This window comes from Chinchilla lanigera, unplaced genomic scaffold, assembly GCF_000276665.1.
Source record: "Chinchilla lanigera isolate Chin_1 unplaced genomic scaffold, ChiLan1.0 scaffold00037, whole genome shotgun sequence".
Classification (NCBI taxonomy): domain Eukaryota; kingdom Metazoa; phylum Chordata; class Mammalia; order Rodentia; family Chinchillidae; genus Chinchilla; species Chinchilla lanigera.
In genome coordinates, this window is record NW_004955438.1 from 17,909,876 (window position 1) to 17,929,363 (window position 19,488).

Here is a 19,488-nt window from a genome sequence, read left to right on the forward strand (position 1 = left end):
GGTCTGTTGTTTCTAACCATAAAGGTGGAGTAGGTGTGATATCCAGGCATTTAAAGGCCAAGTGCTGAATTGTGTGTGTGTGTGTACACATGCTGAGCATGTGAAATTTACTGTAATGCCTCATTATAAAACCATTGCGAAAAATGAGACTAACCCATAAAACTGTAAGGAAATGGAAATTTCAAACATTCACGGAAATCCTAAGATGAGGGTGTTGCTCCTTGCCGCCATGGGAAAATCCCTCGGGCAGGACACATGACAGATTAACTAGTTATGCTTATTGCTTGCTGTGGTAGACAGATAATCAAGATTATAAAACTGGTTCCTGCTTGTGTCCTCACTGATGCCAAAATGAAACAGAAGAAGAAAGATGTCATAGAAAAATGTGGAGAGTTGTAGGCTGTAGAATGAGGAGACGCACTTAGAAACTTCTTCAGATTAAGGCTTTGCAAAATTAAGACTGACAGACCCAACTCTGTCAGTCCCGGTGGCTCCTGGATCTGTGCTTCCTTCCCGATGCGATGCAAGGCACTGGGCTCGAAGTTGCCAGGGAAACACACGAATGACATTTTTGTGGATTTATTCATGTGGTGGGGTGTGCAGTACTTTGTACTTAAATCTGGAATCATGGTATAGAAATCACCCTTGGGGACCTGTTTCAGAACTGCCCTGAGCTCAGAAGAATTGCAAATTCCCAGGATTATCAAACTGCTGGATAGAAAACAAGTTGCAGTTTCAGAAGTATTCCACCTCAGTGAGCAGATGAGCAGTGTAAATAGATATTAAGGCAAAGAATCTAAACAGCCTTTGGTGATGCTGCTTTTGTATCTGAAAGATGTTGTTAGATTCAGAAAGATTGCATTCCCTCACATCTTTCCATGTTAATAAGGCTAACAAGTTCATTCTTTTTTTTAATATGTGGGTTTGTTTTTTTTTTTTTTTTGGTATTTTTGGGGTTTTTTTTTTGGTACCAGGAATCAAACTCAGGACCTTGCCCTTGCCAGGCAGGCACTTGTGCCTCTGAGCTATATCCCTGGCCCCTTAAAGTTCATTCTTAACAAGTTCATTCTTAGCCCATGGAGACCTCTTTCCCGGGGAGGCCTCCAAGATACATCCCTGGTGCTAACTTCAAGAGAACAAGTGCATGATACACATACGCCTTACACACTCTCCAGGCACCAGGGTCAGCGCCAAAATACAACATGCCTATGGTGAACATAAAGCCCACATCGTCTTGTAGGCACAGAGAATGAGGGACACTGCCACCTCTCCAAGCTTTTGAATTCTGTTTCCATTGCTTGTAGCAGGGTGCTATGACAGCACGTGACAACCCCCATATAGCATTGCTGGCAGCCACAGCCCAGGGAACTGATCTAATGCGTCACAGGGGAGCTTCTATGTGCTTGGTGACCTTACTCAGCCTCCCAAAACACTCCATCATAGACAAGAGCCCAATTTTGTTTTGGGGGCTCACAGAGATCCAATAACATTCCTAAAGTGTCACAGCCTGTGAGAAACTGGTGAGGACCTGAGCCCTCTGACTTCACCATACAAGTTTTGACAACCAGCCTATGTTCCAAGTGGCAGCATTCTGGAGGAAAGCCTGAGAGGTAGAAAGAAGAACTCCTGGGGAGGTGGCCTTCCCTGGCAGAAATTCACCTGTTTAAATACAGTATCCTCTAAGTTAAAAAAACTCAAGGTGCTCTTGCTTATACAGGCAATATACACACATGAAAACATAAGCAGCATAGGAGAATATAAAGAACAAAGTAAAAGTGGCCCCAGCTGGTAGATCTGGATTCCAGGACAATCACCATTCGGTCTCCCTCTGGGGCCTTTACACACACAGGCTTCGCAGGTGTGTATGTGAGAGAGACAGCGCCCATGCCACTCTTCGCAGTGTATTGTAAGCTACTCTGCTCCCTTCTTAATGTTCAACACAAGAAACCAAAGAAAAGGAAAAAGGAAGAGGAAAGAGCCCCAACACTGATGGACTTAGTCAGGTTCGTGATCCATTTTTTTTATCTTAACAACCATCTGAAGACCTCAGAACCATCATCTCATTTACAGATAAGGGCAATGAAGCCATGCGGGGTTGAGTAACTAACTTATCTGCAGTAAACTGACCTCTGAGGTTTCTGGCTTTGGCTGTGCCCAAATCCCAGGGTCTTGACACAGTCCCTACTGTCCTAGGGGGCGTCAGGCCCATCATTTTTCCAGGGCGCTTCCTCCAAGGAAGGAAGGAGACCCTCAAAGCTTTGGGTGTGGGCGGCAGTGTGGCTGTGTCTATAGGTCCAGAGAACTTGCTTCCCCAGCCTGAGTGGCCCTGTCCTCATTGGTGACCCCAAGCATGCCAGCCACACAGGAGAGCAATGTTCTACCCGCGCCCCTTCCTTCCTTGGCCTGTGCACACAGCTTCCTCTGGTTGAGCCTGGGGTCTCAACACAGCTGCCCCAACCTGCCTCCCGTTTACCCCCACGGAGGAGAGGGTGGAGAGGACAGAGAAGTCAGGATGTGCACGTCCTCACTGTTTGCTCTGCGGGGACCTTGGTGGCAGGAGGCACTGTTGACCCCTGGTGTTTGCCTGGCTTGCCCAACACTCTGCAAGCAGGCAGGGCGTTAAATGCCTGGCCCTGAGAACGGGGTCCCCAGAATAAACAGCATTGATTTTTCACAAATTCCTAAAGCAATTTTGGTTTTTCTTCCCAGCCTTTTCGCTGAATTATACATTTCTATTTGCCTGCTTTTCAAATAAGTCCCTCTGTTTGAAGGGTGGAAGAAAAAAGGAACTAGTATTTATTGAGTCAGGCCTTTCCCGGTGGGCACTGCACGGAAGCAGGATGTCAGGATCTCCATGTCCACGTCCATTCCACAGGTAGAGGACACAAAGCCTCTATCCAGGTTCCCCACAGTTAGGGCCAGATGACGGCTTTGTGCTCTGTCACTCTGGCCGCGTCTCCGCTGTCTTCCTCGAAGCTCTCATAGACATCAGGAGCAGGGGAGGGTTCAGAGGAGAGAGAGCAACTCTTGAAAGCATAAGGCACTCTGTCCTGTCATTACCCAAGAGAACTGAAGGTGAAGCCACCCAAAGACACCGAGTGTGAGTCCTCTCAGGAGCTTCATTCGGAAAGCTGACATTAGGAACAACCCCAACGTCCATCAATGCAGGGTCTAATTGTGGTCTCGCTACTCAGAACCCTAAGCACGCTGCCCATGCACGCAGAGAAGTGAACCCCAGTACTAAGGTTATTGTGCTAAGGAAGCCGGACACAAAGCAATTTACATAGTTATTATCCCATTTCTATGCTGTTCTAGAAAAGGCAAATTCCATCTTCCTAGGAGAATTGAGTAAGAATGGACGTGACTTTTGCTGTGGGTGGGGCCGGTAGATATGTCACAAGGGACTTACTTCCTGGATTTGTTCTCTGTCTTGCTCAGAGTGATGTTTTCAGAGACACACAAAATGTAGAAGAACTTTTGAATTATATGTTTAGAATCTAGGCTTTTCCTGCATGGAGATGACACCTTAGTAAAAATAAGTCACTGAAATGTAAGGGACAACAGCACCTCAGAAAGGGGAGCTGGAGAGGCATGGACAAGTGGGATCCAGGGAGGGTTTATGGGGCCATTCACATGGCCCCTCTGGGCCTCACCTGCAAAGTAGGGGTGATAAAAGCCTCTTTGCTGAGCTGTGGAGGAAAGGGAGCTATGTACACAGATTGGCTAACAGGGTTACTGTAGCTAATCACCCGTAGCTAATAGGGAAACAGAAGGTGTTTCTGGGAATCTGCTGGCCAGAGCCTGGGCAGGGAGGTCAAGGTGACCAGGCAGCCAGTTGGAGCCCCGGAAGCATGGGTGGAGCAGGCAGGGGAGGCTGTGCTGATGTAACCTCGTGCTCTAAGCACAGCCTTGTTCTCTTGTCCCACCAGGACCTCCCAGAGGCGGCATCAGGGAAGCAGCTTTGGATGTGGTAGGACCTAGCTTGGCACTCTGCATAGCATCCTGGCTGCCGCCCTCTCTCTCCTGTCTTCCCTTCCAGCTCAGATAACAAAGCAGCTGCTTTGGCTTCACTTTATTCTTCCTGTTTTCTTCTGTTCTATTCTTTCTATTCTTTCTATTCTATTCTATTCTATTCTATTCTATTCTATTCTATTCTATTCTATTCTATTCTATTTATCTGAGACAGGACCTCACTGTATTGTCCAGGCTGGCCACAAACTTGCAATCCTCTTGCCTGAGCCTCCCAGAATAGCTGCAACTGTAGGAGTGCACCCCTGCCCCTCATTCTTTTTTGTTATTTTAATCTAAGAAGTTACATGCCCCATACAAGCATTTAGCATTCTAAAAGTCTGCACACTCTCGGGCCTTGGATATAGCTTAGTGGCATAAGCACCTGCCTGGCAAGTGCAAGGTCCTGAGTTTGATTCCCAGTACCAAAAAAAAAAAAAAAAAAAAAACTACATAAAAGTCTGTGCACTCTCAACCTGGCAAAACACCTTAACATGTTTTGATAAAGACATTAAGATAAAGAAATACTCTATTTCCATTCACCTCAATGAACTCAGTTCACAAATCATCCTTGGATCACTTCTTTTTGTGCTCAGCACAAAATCAGAGAGATGAAAACACAGCCCCCGTATGCAAGGGCTGGCAGTGTAGCCCTTGCCCCATGGTGTCTCAGCAAGGTTAGGGTGCCCCCCCCCGCGCCCCATAGTCCTGTGGTAACCTAGAGCCGCTAGCTTGGCCTCAGGGACCTCACTTGTCTCAGGTATAGAATGGGGATCACAGAAGCCTGGGCCTCAGGGACTGGATCTGAGGCTGAGGAGTCCACGCATGTGAGGTGCTCAGGATGCCACCTCAGTGGTTTGATCACATTATAAAAGAATGTGTGCAAAGCACGGAGGAGGCTCAGAGGAAGAGAGGCAGGGAGGGAGGTGTGCCTTGCCAGTACGGGGCCAACACTGTGTGTTGGTGCCTCTGCCTGATCTAAGGAGTAACAATATAAACTCTGAGCAGAATGACCGAGCCTCCCAGTACCTAGTGCAGGCAAATGCGGGAGGATTACAAGTCCAAGTCCCGCCTGGGCAGCTTACCGAGATCCTGTCTCCTCAAAAGGGTGCTCATTTCATTGTTTGATCAGTCTTACATGACTGTATTTGTTTTACTGAGTAACCAATTTGAAGATAACAATATGTTATCCAGCAACCATTGTTAATTTCTTATCACCTTGTCTGAAATTCTGTATTGCTTTTATTGTGTTGGTGTTGTTTTGTTCATGTCTGTTTGTTTGTTACTGTGTTTTCATTCTTTTATATTTAAAATTAAAAAAATATGTTCACAGTAGAGCGTACCAGGTTTGATCCCTAGAACCCCCCCAAAAACATCAAAGAGAGAGCAAAATATCATGTCCAGAACCGAAACAAAAGGAACAGTTTTCCAGAATCTAACAGTTTTGAGGTTTGAGAAATACTAGGCTGGCCAACTGGCCTCTGGACCTGAATGCTCTAATGGATGCAATTTAAGCTCACCTGGTTTGAGTCAGTTTCTGGCTTCTCAATTTAGATCAGTCCTGTTCACCTAGAATGATCCTTTTCATGGAAAAGCCTTGGTACTAAGTGGGAACTTCGGGGAGAATCCACAGGGCTTCTACGCTGAGCTTGTAGTTTCCCTCTTTGCACATCTATTCCGCGCCTGAGTTAAACAACGTCTAGTTTACTTTAATCTGATCCATGATTTTGTGGCTTATGGGTGATAAGAATGGCAGCATTGTGTGTGGGCTGTGAGTTAATGCACTTACAGTGTTTGAAACACAGCCTGGCAGATAGAAAGTGCGCAATGCCAGAGGCAATACCCTGTGTCTTCCGGGATTCGTAGTGGAAAGTGACAGCCTGGAGACACTGAGTAAAACTGAGCAAACAGAAACACTCAAAGTCAATATGAAAAAGTCAACAGAGTCGGTGAAAATAGTTCGAGCCAAAGTCTGAGTTGGGCAAGTGCTAAGGGCCATGGTTGTCTGTTGTCTGAGCCACCCACAAGGGGCTCTCAATTTGGAATAACAAGCCCCAAAAGGCCCACGCCTGGGCGGATCCTGCACGCCCAGCCTGCCTTTTCCCAGGGGAAGGCACCAATGCCATCACAGGACAGGAGAAAATGAAGCGGGGCCTGGACATAATGTCCTAGAGATATGAGCTTCCCGAAACATCCGGGGGATTGCTGCATGGAGAGAAGAGATCATATCATGGGGCCCCTCTTGGCAAAAGCTGACAGTTTCACCATCAAAAAGGAAATAGTGACTATGGTTAAATAAGACAGGCTGAGTCTCTTAAAAGCTGCAAGTCCTTAATGGCCAGCATAGCTCAGAGTCTAAGAGTAAAGTTAAAATGTCAAAAAGGTTAGTTGTAATCAATCCGTAGTTTCGCTATTTTTTTTTTTTTTTTTTTGGTTTTTCTCCGGTACCGGGAACCGAACTCACAACCTTGCGCTTGCCAGGCAGGCGCTTTTGCCGCTGAGCTAAATCCCCAGCCCCAGTTTCGCTATTTTTAACAAGGTGGTGAAGCTAGGGATGTGTCTTTGGTTCCTGCTGTCACCGACACTGTCAGTCACCAGGTGGGATTCACCTTGCTTCCTGCATTCTGAGCAAGGATGAGAGTGAGCACAGGAAGCTGGGAGCAGCCAAAGCTCCAGACAAAGCAGAAATGGTTCCCACAGAGGAAGTGGCCCTGTGGGGTATGCGCAGGAGAGTCCGCAAGATGTTGCAAGTTGGTCAGTTTGTAAGATGCCAGCAGGAGGAGAAGCAAGGGGCCAACTCAGCTCCTCTCCCAGAAGACAAAACCCAGAACACCGGAGGTTAAATGAGCTCAGGGAAGACGGGAGTGGGGGCCATGCTGCTGACACAGTGGACTCTGTGCTAACCCTGCACCTGCGCCTCGTTCAAACCTCACAGCAGCGGTATGTGAGGAGAGGACACGCTCTGTCTCACTGAGGCTTAGGGAACCCCTCCCTTGAATCCAAGCTGCCTATCACAGTGCTCAGAAAGATGCTAAGACACCGGCCCTGGCCTTCGGGAAGCGGCAGGAGCACAAGCCCCGGAGGGGTGGAGCCATAGCCCTTAGGGTAAATGGCAGCTTGGGTCTGAGGAGCCCCCAGGGCACAGGGCTGCCCCCCAGGCCCGGGGCGCCATGCAGCAGGCTTCTCCACGCCCAGGACACATCCCTACAAGTCATGCATGGTCTGGTGGACAGGGCCACTGTGTGCCAGGAGTGCTTTGTGCCGTCACCTCATGTGCTTTTCCCTGCATTGGTGCAAGTGACTATTCTCAGCCCGACTTCACAGGTGAGGAAACTGAGGCATAGGGCAGTTAAGCGGCTTAAAGTGTCACAGAAGGAGTGGTCCAGGTGAGGCTTGAGCCCAGATTCACACTGCCCTCCACAGGGACCTGGAGTCTGGGCAGGAGCATGGACACCCGCACTCTCCCAGGAGTCTGCGAGCGTCAGCTGCCCTGAGGTTGCTGTCGTTCTCTCCATCCTGGATCTGCCAGCTCAGGACCGCTCGAAACCGTGTCCCCACCCTGCTGCAGACTCCTGGTCTCAGTGCTCAGCTGCCCTCCAGGCCACACCACGGGGCTCCTCTCTTGAGCCCCAGATACCCACAGGATCTCCTCGGGATGCATCTACTCCCAGGGACTCAACAGATGATGCGATGGACAGTTCCAGAGACACCAGTGGACTAGGCTTTCCCTGCTGTGTCCTGAGAACTGTGGGTCAGTATTCTGGAGAGCAGCCCAGTCTCACCCTACCCTGGAGATTCTGTCCTTGTTTGTATCCCAGCGCTTCTTCCCATGGTGGGTTTCCTGCTCCATGAAGAGTTGAGCATGGAGCCCTTGACCTGAAAGCGCAAGGCCCCAAGTCTGAGCCTCTTGCTTGTCCCAGCTGTCCCCACTCTGGGCCACTCCTCATTCCCCTCCGATTGTCCAGGTGCCCCCTGGGATACCCACCAGGCCTGTGACACACGCCACCCCATGCATATGGACCGTCTATAGCCTCAGGGGCTCCACTTGGCAATTTAGGGTAGTTCTGTCCTCCTCCCTCTGCACCTGGCCCGGGAAACCTGCCAAGGTTCAGAGAGGTGAAGGCGCTCACCTGAGGGAGCACAGCTTTCTTTACAGATTTACTCTCCTTGGTGCCCGTTGGGCTCCAAGCCAGGAGGGAGAGGCTGTCAATCGCAGTCGTCTGGAGCAAGTGCGACTGAGCCTCTGCTGAGGGTTAGGGAATGGTTCCTCTTCAGGTTTGGTGTGGGTGATGGCCTGGGTCACAGAGCCTGGACAGAGCAGGTACAGCAGGTGACGCCCAGGACTGCCCGGACCAGGAAGGGCCAGCCTGGTACCCGCCCAGCAAAAGGTAAGGTCCCTTCCTGCCCCAGCCTTTGCCCCTCCTGGACCTGGTACCATTGCCAGCCAGAGTTCCCTTCCTCTAGACCAAGCCACACACCTTGGGAGCTTGAAGTACACGACTGGCCACCGTGCTGCAAACGTGAGCTAGCCGAGGAGCTGGCCGAAGATGCACCTGCTCCCAGGGCCACCAGGAATCCTGGGCAGAGGGGCTGTGGCCAACCACCAGAAGAGGATGAGTTTGGCAGAGCAGGGAAGATGGGGCACCTGCTGCTGTCCACTCTGTGGGGCAGACAGGACAGACAGCTGGTCCCCACAGCTCCATTGTACAGATGGAGAAACAGAAGCCCAGAGAGGGCAAAACCTGCCCAGGGTACAAAGGGCCAGCCTCCCTGCGACCACAGTCTTGCTCTCCAAGCTGGGAGTGGATGTAAACCAGCCAGTCCCTGGAGGGCGGGGGGATCCATGCAGCTCCAGGGCGCAGACCAGGCCCCTGAAGCCAGGCGACGGGGGAGGGAGTAGGCGGGGAGCAAGGAAGGGGAGCATGAGCAGCTTCCCACTTTCTGTAGGGGTCACTGAGAGTACTGAAGGAGGCAATGCCAGCAGGGAAGCAGATGCGCCTGCTCCCAGGGCCACCCCCAAGCCCACCTGAGTGACCCCAGGGAGACCCACTGACGTGGGGCGCATCACCGGAGCTAGTGGGGCGCACGGGGCCCCAGGCTCTGCTACTGCTGCATTGCATCCTGCAGCAGCCAGACGAGGCAAGGACTGTCACGGTCCCCACGGCACAGACGGGGAAGCTGAGCCTGCAGCCTCACAGGAAGTGAAAGCGCTCCCGGGCTGCACCTGCGTGCTGGCTTCCCGTGGGTCCCTCGTCCACAGAGCTCCAGGGTGGAAGGCCAGCAGGCACTGGTGAAGGACAGAAAGCCAAACTGCATCGTCAGTCATTCCACACAGAGCCCTGGTGCACCCTGGGTACTCAGCTAGCACGGGGTGCACAGGGGGGTCGGGGTCTGACTGAGGATTGAAATGGGGGGCCCTACTAGCCAACCCTGCAACCCCACCACTCAACTGGCCACAGCAGTGCCCCCACAGTTTGTGTCAGCCCCAGGGTGGGGCCGTGTTCCCAAGGAGAACTCAGGTGGCTAGAAGGGGAACCTCCCGCCACTCGGAGCAGCGGGGTGGCAGCAGGGTGGAGGGCTGGACCGAGCCAGAACCAGAAGCTTCTGTGTGCCTGGCACTTTGCCAGGGGACTTCCCTCTCTCTGATGTAGAACAGCACACCTGTGGGTTCAGAGAGGTGAAGGCGCTCACCTGAGGGAGCACAGCTTTCTTTACAGATTTACTCTCCTAGATCTAGCCTATCCCAGGGGTATGCTGCGCCAGCCTGCCGTAGCTGTGTCTCCCTTAGTCACGCTCCAGTTTCCTGTAGAGGAAAAAGAACCCCACTCTCTGCACCTGCAGAAAAAAATCCTCGACAGGAAACCAGAGGATTTGGGTACCTAAAGCTGAGTGGTTCCTCTTGGAGAAGCAGACTCCCTGCTTTGGGGCTTGATTCCCCACCGGTCAAATGGGTTCGTAAACCCACTGTGACTCTCCCAGGGTAGAATACAGTCCTCAGCACCACACATTTCCAGGCAGCTGGCTCAATAAATGATGGATTTGCTCTAATGGGGGCAGTTCCAAGGATGCCCCAGCAAGGGTGCAGGGCCAGCAAAGTGGTAGTGTCCCAGGGACCAGCTGACTCAGGCCAGCCACCCACCTTGGGGCTAGGATGCCGAGGCGTGGAGGATGAGTCAGGTCGGGTAATGGAGCAAGAGCCGTGGCTGCCGGGCAGAATGTGTGGCGGGCAGCGTGGGCAGCAGCTCAGAGCTGGGCCGTGAACTTAGGCCCTGTTTGTTTGCTCCTCCAATAACGAGGAGGCCACCTTGGTTAATATTCACTAGCAGCCTCCCTGTCGCCCCTAAGCATCGCTGCTTAAATACAGACAAGGACAGGGCTCCGTCTCCTCAGCCTCCGTCTCCACCACCAGCCCCGGACTGAGTCGTAAGTGTGCCTTTCCCTCGGGGGATTGCTGGGGCCTCTCAGTCTCTGTATGACCAGGCAGGCTGCGGACCTGGGGCTGGAAGGTGGGCGGGAGAATGCTGCTGAGCCTCCTGTTGTCATAGTAACGCAGCCCCCGAGGATCGTTCCTGTGGGAGGAGAGGAGGAAAGAGGTCCTGGGGAACCAAGGTACAGCCGCAGGGTGACAGGAGCAGAGTTCTGTGTGCCCAGCCCCTGATCCCAGGGCCTTTCCTGCCCTCAGCCTCCCCACCTCCCTGCTGCCTGGGCGCAGGCCTTTCCCCTCTAGGATGAGGAGGGGGCTCCACCACAGGGCAGGGGAGGCGTCAATGTGCCCACCCTCCTCCTCCAGCAGCAGCCTTGGGTCCTCCTCCCAAGCAGTAGCCTCCGCACTCCCTGTGCTCCCTGGAGGATGGGGACGGCAAGCCCCCACCAAGGGCACCGTCTGGGTCCTTTGAGCTGAAGTCCTGTGTGATCATCATGCTGAACCTGGCTGTCTCTCAGCTCGGTGCATTCCCTGACATATCTGAGCCTCCTTGCAGCGCCCTTGGAGGTGGTTGCTATGGTTATCGCCATTTATAGAGGAGGATGTTGGGAATGGAGAGGTCAGAATCCTACTCTGAACCCCACACCACCCAGAACGCAGACCTTGGGTCTCAGCTGTGGCTGTGGAGCAGGAGGCCCGAGCTGCCCTTGAGGCGCCTCTGATTCTCTGTGACTCTGAGCAAAACAAGATAACCTTGGAACCCCCAACCTTGACCTCTGCAGACGTAGAAGGAGTTGACTTTTCTATCACTGATTTTTGGAGAGGGGGCCAGGAAGGTGCCCTGGCCTAGGCAGCCAGATTCCCATACCGCTTGCGCGGAGATCCCCAGCATGGTCAGTAACAACTGGCACTACCTGAGTGCCTGCTCTGGACAGGCACTGCTTGACATCGTGTGCATATTTAGTTTGCAAAGTCACTCTGTGAAGATGTACACAGGCACCCTATCATCTCCAGGAAACCAAGTTCAGAGAAGTTGAGTAACTTGCCCAAAGTCACACAAGGAACAGTGAGCTGGACTCAGCAACTTGGCCTCAGAGCTCCTAATTTTAGCCACAAAGATGTTGCCTCTCTTCACTTACCCAGGCCACCTCTGAGGTTTCCTACTCTAAGGGTAAACATAGAGAAGGGTCAACGGCCGAGTTCTGGCGTGAAGAGTTAGCTCCTAGCTGTGTAGGCAGCTGGCTCTGTGGTTTTTATTAAGTTGCTTAACCTGTTGGGACCTTAATTTTTCCACTTGCGAAATGGGAGTAATAATAGTCTCCACCTTACCAGATAAATGATGAGGGACGCTTAGATGAGACTGCTTAGGCAACACGTGATGCTAAGTAAATGCAGAGATGATCACACTGATGCTGAGGTTTGCTTAGCATAGGTTCTGGCAGCAGGCAGTGCAGGAATACTTGGAGAATGAGGGTAACATTTGCCAGACTCTGGGGCAGGTCATTGCTGAGGAAGAGTCCCATCTCCGGCCTCAGGCAGTGCAACAACTGGCCAGAAAGAAATCAATCTGCAAGTCCCCAGGACGGCTCCTACCCCTGTCGGTGGCCCCCACAGGTCACTGCTGGTGCTGCACCCCTTCCTGCCAAAGCTTTTCTCTACCTGGTGCTCATAGGAAGGCTTCTTCTCCAGGAAGTGAGGCTCAAAGAGGTGAAATTATTTGCCCAAGGCCACCTGCCAGGAAGTGGTGGGACTGGCTTTCTGACTCAGTGCTGGGTCTCAACAGCTTGTAACCTTACGCCAGGGTCCCCTCCCCAGAAGGAGTGTTCTTGGCCACTCATTTTATGCTCCTGGATGGAAGTGGTGGGAGATGAGACCCAGGGTGGCACACTTCCGTACCTGCCCCCTCACAAAGGCTGCTCCCGCCTGCCCTGGGTTCCAGACCATGTCTCTGTACCACCCTCGGTCTGTCAGCTGGAAACTTGGCCTCTATGTCTGTACCTGTGGGAGCTTCACAACCACTCTCTCCTCTCCAGCTCTAAGTTTAGGGGTTTAGGGGGTCACCTTGGGAAGAGACCAGGATCCTAGGCTACCAGTGTTTGAAGGAACAGACTGAAGGGAAAAATGAGCCTAAGAGGATGCTGAGGATCAAGGTTGGGCCCAGTTCTGACGTTCACGGAGCCTGAGCCCCGAGGCCACGGCTGCCTCACTTTGTGATCCAAGTGGTAGGAAAAGCCAGGCCCGCTCCAGTAGGCTGCACTTAGGGGGCTGCAGGCCAGCGGTTTGTGGCCTGGATGTACACGGAGTAGACGAGCTCTGTGGGCAGGTAGCTCTGTACTGTTCTGGGTGACATCGACTTCCACGGTCTCCATGCTCTGATGCCGATCAAAGCCAGTAGGTAGCAGTGGCGAGGCCCACAGCCTCTGGCCCAGAGGCCACTCAGCATGGTTCATGTGCCCACCCTGGCGTGACCCAACTCCCCCCATCCCTGCAAAGATGGGGAATTTCCATAGGGTGCACCCAACTCCAGAAGGAGAGAAAGGCAGAAATCTAAGGTGATAGAAATACACAGAACTGCTCTGTTCTCAGCTCTACACACTGGCTAGTGTAAGAAAAATATAAACACTGTTATGTAACATGCAGGCCCCTCTTCTTTAGAGATGTAAAGCCCAGGGGGGCAAAGGGATGGTAGAAAGAGACCAGTCTTGTGATTCTTTCTTTTGTCTCACGTGAACGGAACTCCCAAAAGGTCGAGGGTCCACGCGAAAGTCAGTGCCTTCTCTGCCCAGCATTTCTCCCTCAAGTTTTCAAATTCCCAATTCAAGGACAACTTTGTTTCTGTGTTCTATTAAGATGGCAGCTTTAGTTAAGGGACTAACAGCTAAGTGTGTGTAACTTCAGGCACATTCTTTGCAACTTGGACCTCAGATTCCCCATCTGTAAAGAAAGCAGGTTGTTGGCCCCAGGGCACTACAGGTCAGTGGTTCATGGCCTAGACAGATGTGAAGTGGAGGCAGCTTTTCAGGGCAGAGCTTGCCTGCCGATGGTGCTGATGTCTGGGAATGTCTCCAGACAGAGGCTGCCCCTTGGGTTCAGCCACAGGCTTTGCCATTCTGTTACCTCCCCAGCCAAGGAATGCACAGCTCATACCCACCTGTCACCTGAAGGTTTGGAGTGTGTGACGCCTGCAGTGACTTTCCTCCAAACAGCACCCCAGGGCCCTTCCATGTCTATATCTATTTCACAGAAGCCTCCCACAACCCCACTTTACAGATATGGCACAATGAGGACAAAAACTTTTCAATGACTTGTGCTAGCTCACAGAGCTGGTGAGCGGCAGCCTGGACTGGAACTCACAGCTGTCTGAAGATATGAAATAGTTTCCACCTCCCATCTTCCCACATTGGCCCCCATTTTAAAGGAGCAACAAGCCCCTCCACCTGCCCCAGAACCGGGCCACGAGAGGAGACAAGATGTTAAGAAGCTCATGGCAGGGGTCCCAGCCCAGCCTCAAGCTGGATCACAGCAGAACACCACAGCCCTGCCCTCAGAGAAAGCCTCCATATTCAAGGGCCCTTGTGGGCAGTGGGGAGCAGACGCCTGGGACTGTATTACACAGCTCCCCATGGGCCTCAGCCTGGTCCCTTCCTGCTTCCCCGGCTGCCGTGACTCCCAGCTGTTAAACAACAGAGTTGGGTGGGTGCTTCTAGGGACTATCCTGGTTCAAAGCAATTCTTGACCCTGATCTTGCCAAATTGCCCTGACAATTGTGCTAAGTCCATCCCTTCTCCAGTGCCTCAGTTTCTTTTTGTGTGTGTGTAGTGAAGATGATGCCACCTTTCCCTCAAGGTCATGGTAAATGAAAGCAGAGCTGTCGAGGGCATGGGCTCAGTACTCAGACTGGCTGTGTGTGACTCTGACTCTGACACTGACTTGCTGAACTGAGACGTGAGCCTTAACCTCTCTGGGCTTTGGCTTCCCTGGGGTGAATGCAGGGTAGTAACATTTCTCCCACAGGAGTGTTAGGTGGAGTACTTTAAGGATAACGCTTAGCAGAAAGATAGCATTGTGAACCTTTGGCTGTTTTTCTGATTTTTAAATGAGGGTAGTGTAGGGAAGTGCTTGGCACAGGCTGGGCATGTGGTAGATGGTAAGTAAACCATGGCTGCCGTGTTGTGTGGCGTTAATCGGTGGCCAGTGGGAGTTGTCGTGGGTCCTGACACAGGGCTGTGTCCCCTTTCTCTGTCTTGCAGGACAATGCCATCCTCTATCTCTCGGGGCCTCCTGCTCCTGGCAGGCCTGTGGTGCCTGTTCTTTGGCTGCCTGGCTGAGGATGCTCAGGTGACAGACTTACCTGACCATGAGCAGGAGCACCTTGCCTGCCACAAGATCGCCCCAAGTCTGGCTGAGTTTGCCTATAGCATGTACCGGGTGCTGGCTCAGCAGTCCAACACCAGCAACATCTTCTTCTCCCCCGTGAGCGTGGCCTCAGCCTTGGCCATGCTCTCCCTGGGAGCCAAGGGGGACACTCACACCCAGATCCTGCAGGGCCTGGAGTTCAACCTCACGGAGACATCTGAGGCTGACATCCACAACGGCTTCCAGAACCTTCTCCACATCCTCAACAGGCCCAACAGCAAGCACCAGTTGACCACCGGCAATGGCCTCTTTGTCAGCTTGAACCTGAAGCTCGCAGAGAAGTTCTCGGAGGACATCAAGAAACTTTACCATGCAGAAGCCTTCCTCACCAACTTCAGCAACCCCGAAGAGGCAGAAAAACAGATCAATGCCTATGTGGAGAAGGGAACCCAAGGGAAAATTGTGGATTTGGTGAAAGACCTGGACAAAGACACACTTCTTGCCCTGGTGAATTACATTTTCTTTAGAGGTAAGTTTGCACAAGCAGCCTAAACTGAGCTAGCCTTTATCATCCCAGTGCTCCCTGGAGATCCTTACAAGGGATGTAATCCCAGCACTTTGGGAGGTTGAAGCAGGAGGATTGCAAGTATGAGCCCAGCCTGGGCAACGTGAGACCCTGTTTCAAAATAAAATAAAATTGAACTAATAAAGGCTGGAGATATAACTCACCAGGAACACCTTGGGTTTAATCCCCATTACCACAAAAAGAACTTGGTTTAAATCCAATCACCACCACTCATTAGTCTTGACGCTGGACGAGCCATTCTGCCTCTTTGAAGTGGAACTGTCCTGTCTTTTCTTGGACAGAACAATACCACTGTGATCAGGTTTTGAAAGGAGAAACCAAGTTACGTAACACAAGGGCTTGGAGGTAGCATGCATAGCTGACCTACTAACCTCAGTCCTCAGCCTGCCCTCTTGCTTCTGAGCAATGGGAGGGCCAGGACCCCAGGGGCCCCAGGTTCTAAGGCATTGTCCACAGCCCAGGGAAATAGCCTGGGGGAAGGAAGTGGGGTCCAGGCCAAGCCTGCTGTCCTCTCCCTACCTCCCCCATCCCTGGGCAGAGTCTGGCGGTGCAGAACACCCAGGCCGCAGTCAGCATAACTGAGGTCTCAGATCTGCTGTAACTTGGGGCAATTCCTGTCCCCTCTCTGGTCTCTTTGCCTCTTCCTTTCCAATGAGAAAGGTGGACTCAGGGGTCCCAGAGTCGCCTGCCCACGCTGACAGCCTGGAGGCTGAGACACACTAAGACAGCAGAGGGGAGGTGGCCCGGGCCTCCGTACTGCACATATGGGTTCAGGGTAAGGAGTAGAGTGGAACCCAGAAAGTCCTGATTGTGTACTATAGAGCCCCAGATGAGGAGCCACCAAAATATGACTGGTACCCCAAATTTTTACCTGTAATTTCCAAGCCAACCCTAAATATATAATCCAAATACAAATGCTTGCTCCAGGTCTTCCCTGGTCTGGAATTGCCCTCTCTCTGCCCTGTCAGTGGCCTGCAAAGCCAATTGCAGCCCCTTTTGCACTTGATGAAGCTGAGGCTCAGAGCAGAGGATGCGGCCATGGCCGGCCAGACTCCTTCACTCCATCACACTCACCTAGACCTTAGACCCAAACCAGGATGCTGTTTCTGTCCCCTCTCTCCAGGCAAATGGGAGAAACCCTTCGAGCCTGAGCACACCACGGAAGAGGACTTCCACGTGAATGGGGAAACCACCGTGAAGGTGCCCATGATGAACCGCCTGGGCATGTTCAGAGTGTTTCACTGCAGCACGATCCAAAGCTGGGTGCTGCTCATGGACTACCAGGGCAATGTCACCGCCCTCTTTTTCCTGCCAGATGAGGGGAAAATGCAGCACCTGGAGAAAACGCTCACCAAGGAACTCATCTGCAAGTTCCTGGGCAAGACAGAGAAAACGTGAGTCCCCCGCCAGAGAGCAGACAGAGTGCGCCACCTCTGGGCTAACTCAGAACCAACCCCGCCACACTGACAAATAGCGGGGGACAGTGGGTCACATCTTTTGGGCCTCAGCTCCCAGAAATGACCCTGGGTTTTCAAAAGACAAAAGGGCAGCGCTTAGTTCCAGTAGCACCAGCCAAGCTCTGAAAAGAACGATGGGAAGAGGGAGGAAGCACAGGTCCTGCTGGGGATGGTGGGTGGATTTCCTCCCCCAGAATGGGCAGAGTGTCTTCCCAACACCCAGGGCCTGGGGCAGGGACAACAGCAGCATGAGTCATGGCAGAACTCAGAAGCACCAGGCACAGGTGGCGGCTGAGTGCGGCATCCAGGCTGGGCTGTCCTTGGGTGGAAAGGGGGCAGGCCCCGATGGGTAAGGCCAGCACAGGACAGTCCAGGGCATTGTGCAGAATGCTCCTCTTCTCTGCCACTTGTCAAGGTGGTTACTGGGTCCCCAGAGCTGATAGTTCCCCAGAGCGACCCAGATGGGTGCAGGTTGGTGCCTCATAACTGAGCCAGCGCTCTGCGGCACCTTTGCTTGGAGTTCACTGCAAACACGCATGGAAATGTACCCGAGTACAGTAAGAGCGAACTGTGAAGTGTCGCTATGGTGTCATCCTAACCTTCTCAAGGTACCTGCATGCAGGCTGAGATCAGAAGTCCAGGCTGCTCCTAGAACTGGTTGCCAGCCCGGGGCCATCTGCTCCCTCAATGCATACCCAGGGGGCCTCGGCTTTGCCCTGATAGAGACCACAGGTGGGCCTTCAGCCCCATGAGGTCCCTCTGCTCTGAGCAAGTGTCATTCAGTCCCTGCCACAGTGACCCATGCTCCCCTGGGAGTCAGGCCACAGAAAGTCCCTGGCTGGGGGAGAGGGCTGGCCAAACCTAGCAGGGCAGGATGACACCTGCTTCCAGGAGGACAGCCTACAACTGCCCTGAGGACTTCACAAAGGAAGTGGCATCTCAGAGGCTGCCAGGACCCATGGTACCTGTGATATTAATATTCTCTGTCCCTGGGACAGAGAAGGATGAAACTCCAACAAATCAAGCCAGCATCCCATCCTGCTATGTAGGACAGGACACTCATGGGGGACATAAGAGAAAGGAAACACTGTCACACCGGGTGGTCTCAGCAGAACATGAGAAACGCTGGGAATCTCCTTCATTTTTCCTCTCTCATGCCAGGTCTGCCAATGTGCATCTCCCCAAGCTGTCCATTTCTGGAACCTACAACCTGAAGACTGTCCTGGGCAACTTAGGCATCACCAATGTCTTCAGCAATGCTGCTGATCTCTCGGGGATCACGGAGGACGCTCCCCTGAAGCTCTCCAAGGTGAGGTCACATGATGAAGGTGATGTCCTAGGTATCTAGAGGGCAGAATGGGATGTAAGACACAAGTCAGCAAGAGGATGAGGAAGGGGAGCAGGGACACATACCGGGTCCAGCTGCTCCACGGGAAACACAGGATTCACTGGGACAAAACAGGGTAAGAAAACAGAGCTGGGGAGGCGGCTTCTCATGCTCCGGATTGGTAGGGACCTCTGTTCAGGTGCCTCCCTGACCTCAGTCTCATCTTCTCTTAGGACCTTCAGGTTCTTAGGCCTCAATTAACCCACATTCAGGTAAAGAGGCTTAGCCTCAGTCACTGCAGTGTTCTGGAATCTTCCATGTGTGAGATCGAGAGCTACTGGTAACTCCAAGGTCTCAGGTGTGAATGAGCTCAGCCAAAGGTGCTAGTGGTTCAGGGAAATCAAGGGTGACCAGGAGCAGGCCAGGTCAGTGTGGGCTGTGCACCAGCAGAGTCCCTGTCCCCGGGGCTCTCCAGCACACACTGGAAAGGAGACATATGAGCAGAGGCACGGCCTCCATGTGACCTTCTCCTTCTGCATATGAGGGCTGTACCGAGGATGTGACAGGTGGCTGTACTCAAGATGGGAGCTGAGAAGACAGTGAGCCAGGTTAAGCAAAGACCAAGACAGGGGCCAAGGCTTCCTGTGGTCGTGCAGGGAAGGGACGGCAGACAGGGCAGGACCGTCAGGAGGAGAAGGGCTCTTGTGAGGCCATACCGAGAAGAGGCTCCCACCTGGGCCTTGCTCCAGCCTGGGTGGGGACGGCCCAGCCTCAGCGCCGGCCTCTGCCTCTCCCTTCCAGGCCATGCATAAGGCAATGCTGACCATAGACGAGAAGGGAACAGAGGCTGCGGGGGCCACAGTGCTGGAGGCGATACCCATGTCTATGCCCCCTGAAGTGAACTTCAACCGTCCCTTCGTCGTTGTCATCGTCAGCCACTCCACCGACAGTCCCCTCTTCTTGGGCAAAGTGATGGATCCCACACAGAAGTAACTGCCATCAGGCTTCGGTTCCCCAATCAGCCCAAGTCCCCTCCCTGGTGACATTAAACAACATTAACGCCTTCGTGTGACCTGCCGGCCCCTTTCCCTGTGTCTGAGTCTCCTTTGCACTCTGAGGCTATGAGAGGACCAGGTCACAGCATGTCTTGGTGTCCCTGCACCCATAGGTGTGAGGTCCTGTGCTGTGTGGCCTGTGCTGGGAAGGGCGACTGTGGCTGAGACCTCATCCCACAGGCCCTCGGCCCCTCTGCTCCCAAAATCTCCAGTCCTGCCCGGGATTCAGGAGGGGCTGTGTGGCTCAGATGCCAGCCTGAGGCCCCAGGATCCAG

At 52.8% G+C, this 19,488-nt stretch overlaps 1 protein-coding gene and 1 long non-coding RNA gene across 2 annotated transcripts; one reads left to right on the forward strand and one right to left on the reverse strand.

Annotated features, from left to right (window-relative positions):
• Positions 1 to 2,764: 2,764 nt before the first annotated feature.
• LOC102021918 lies at positions 2,765 to 10,232 on the reverse strand. The gene is made up of 5 exons (XR_261946.2): positions 10,148 to 10,232; positions 9,233 to 9,295; positions 8,139 to 8,316; positions 7,796 to 7,884; positions 2,765 to 3,050 (listed from the first exon to the last, which is right to left on the reverse strand). It is a non-coding gene; the product is annotated as an uncharacterized LOC102021918 (long non-coding RNA).
• A 92-nt stretch (positions 10,233 to 10,324) lies between these two features.
• On the forward strand, positions 10,325 to 19,230 carry LOC102021597 (alpha-1-antiproteinase S-like). The gene is made up of 5 exons (XM_005390393.2): positions 10,325 to 10,431; positions 14,683 to 15,317; positions 16,498 to 16,768; positions 17,993 to 18,140; positions 18,960 to 19,230. The coding sequence occupies exons 2-5, from the start codon at positions 14,687 to 14,689 to the stop codon at positions 19,149 to 19,151; spliced, it is 1,242 nt and encodes a 413-aa protein (XP_005390450.1). The 5' UTR covers positions 10,325 to 10,431; positions 14,683 to 14,686; the 3' UTR covers positions 19,152 to 19,230.
• Positions 19,231 to 19,488: the final 258 nt, after the last annotated feature.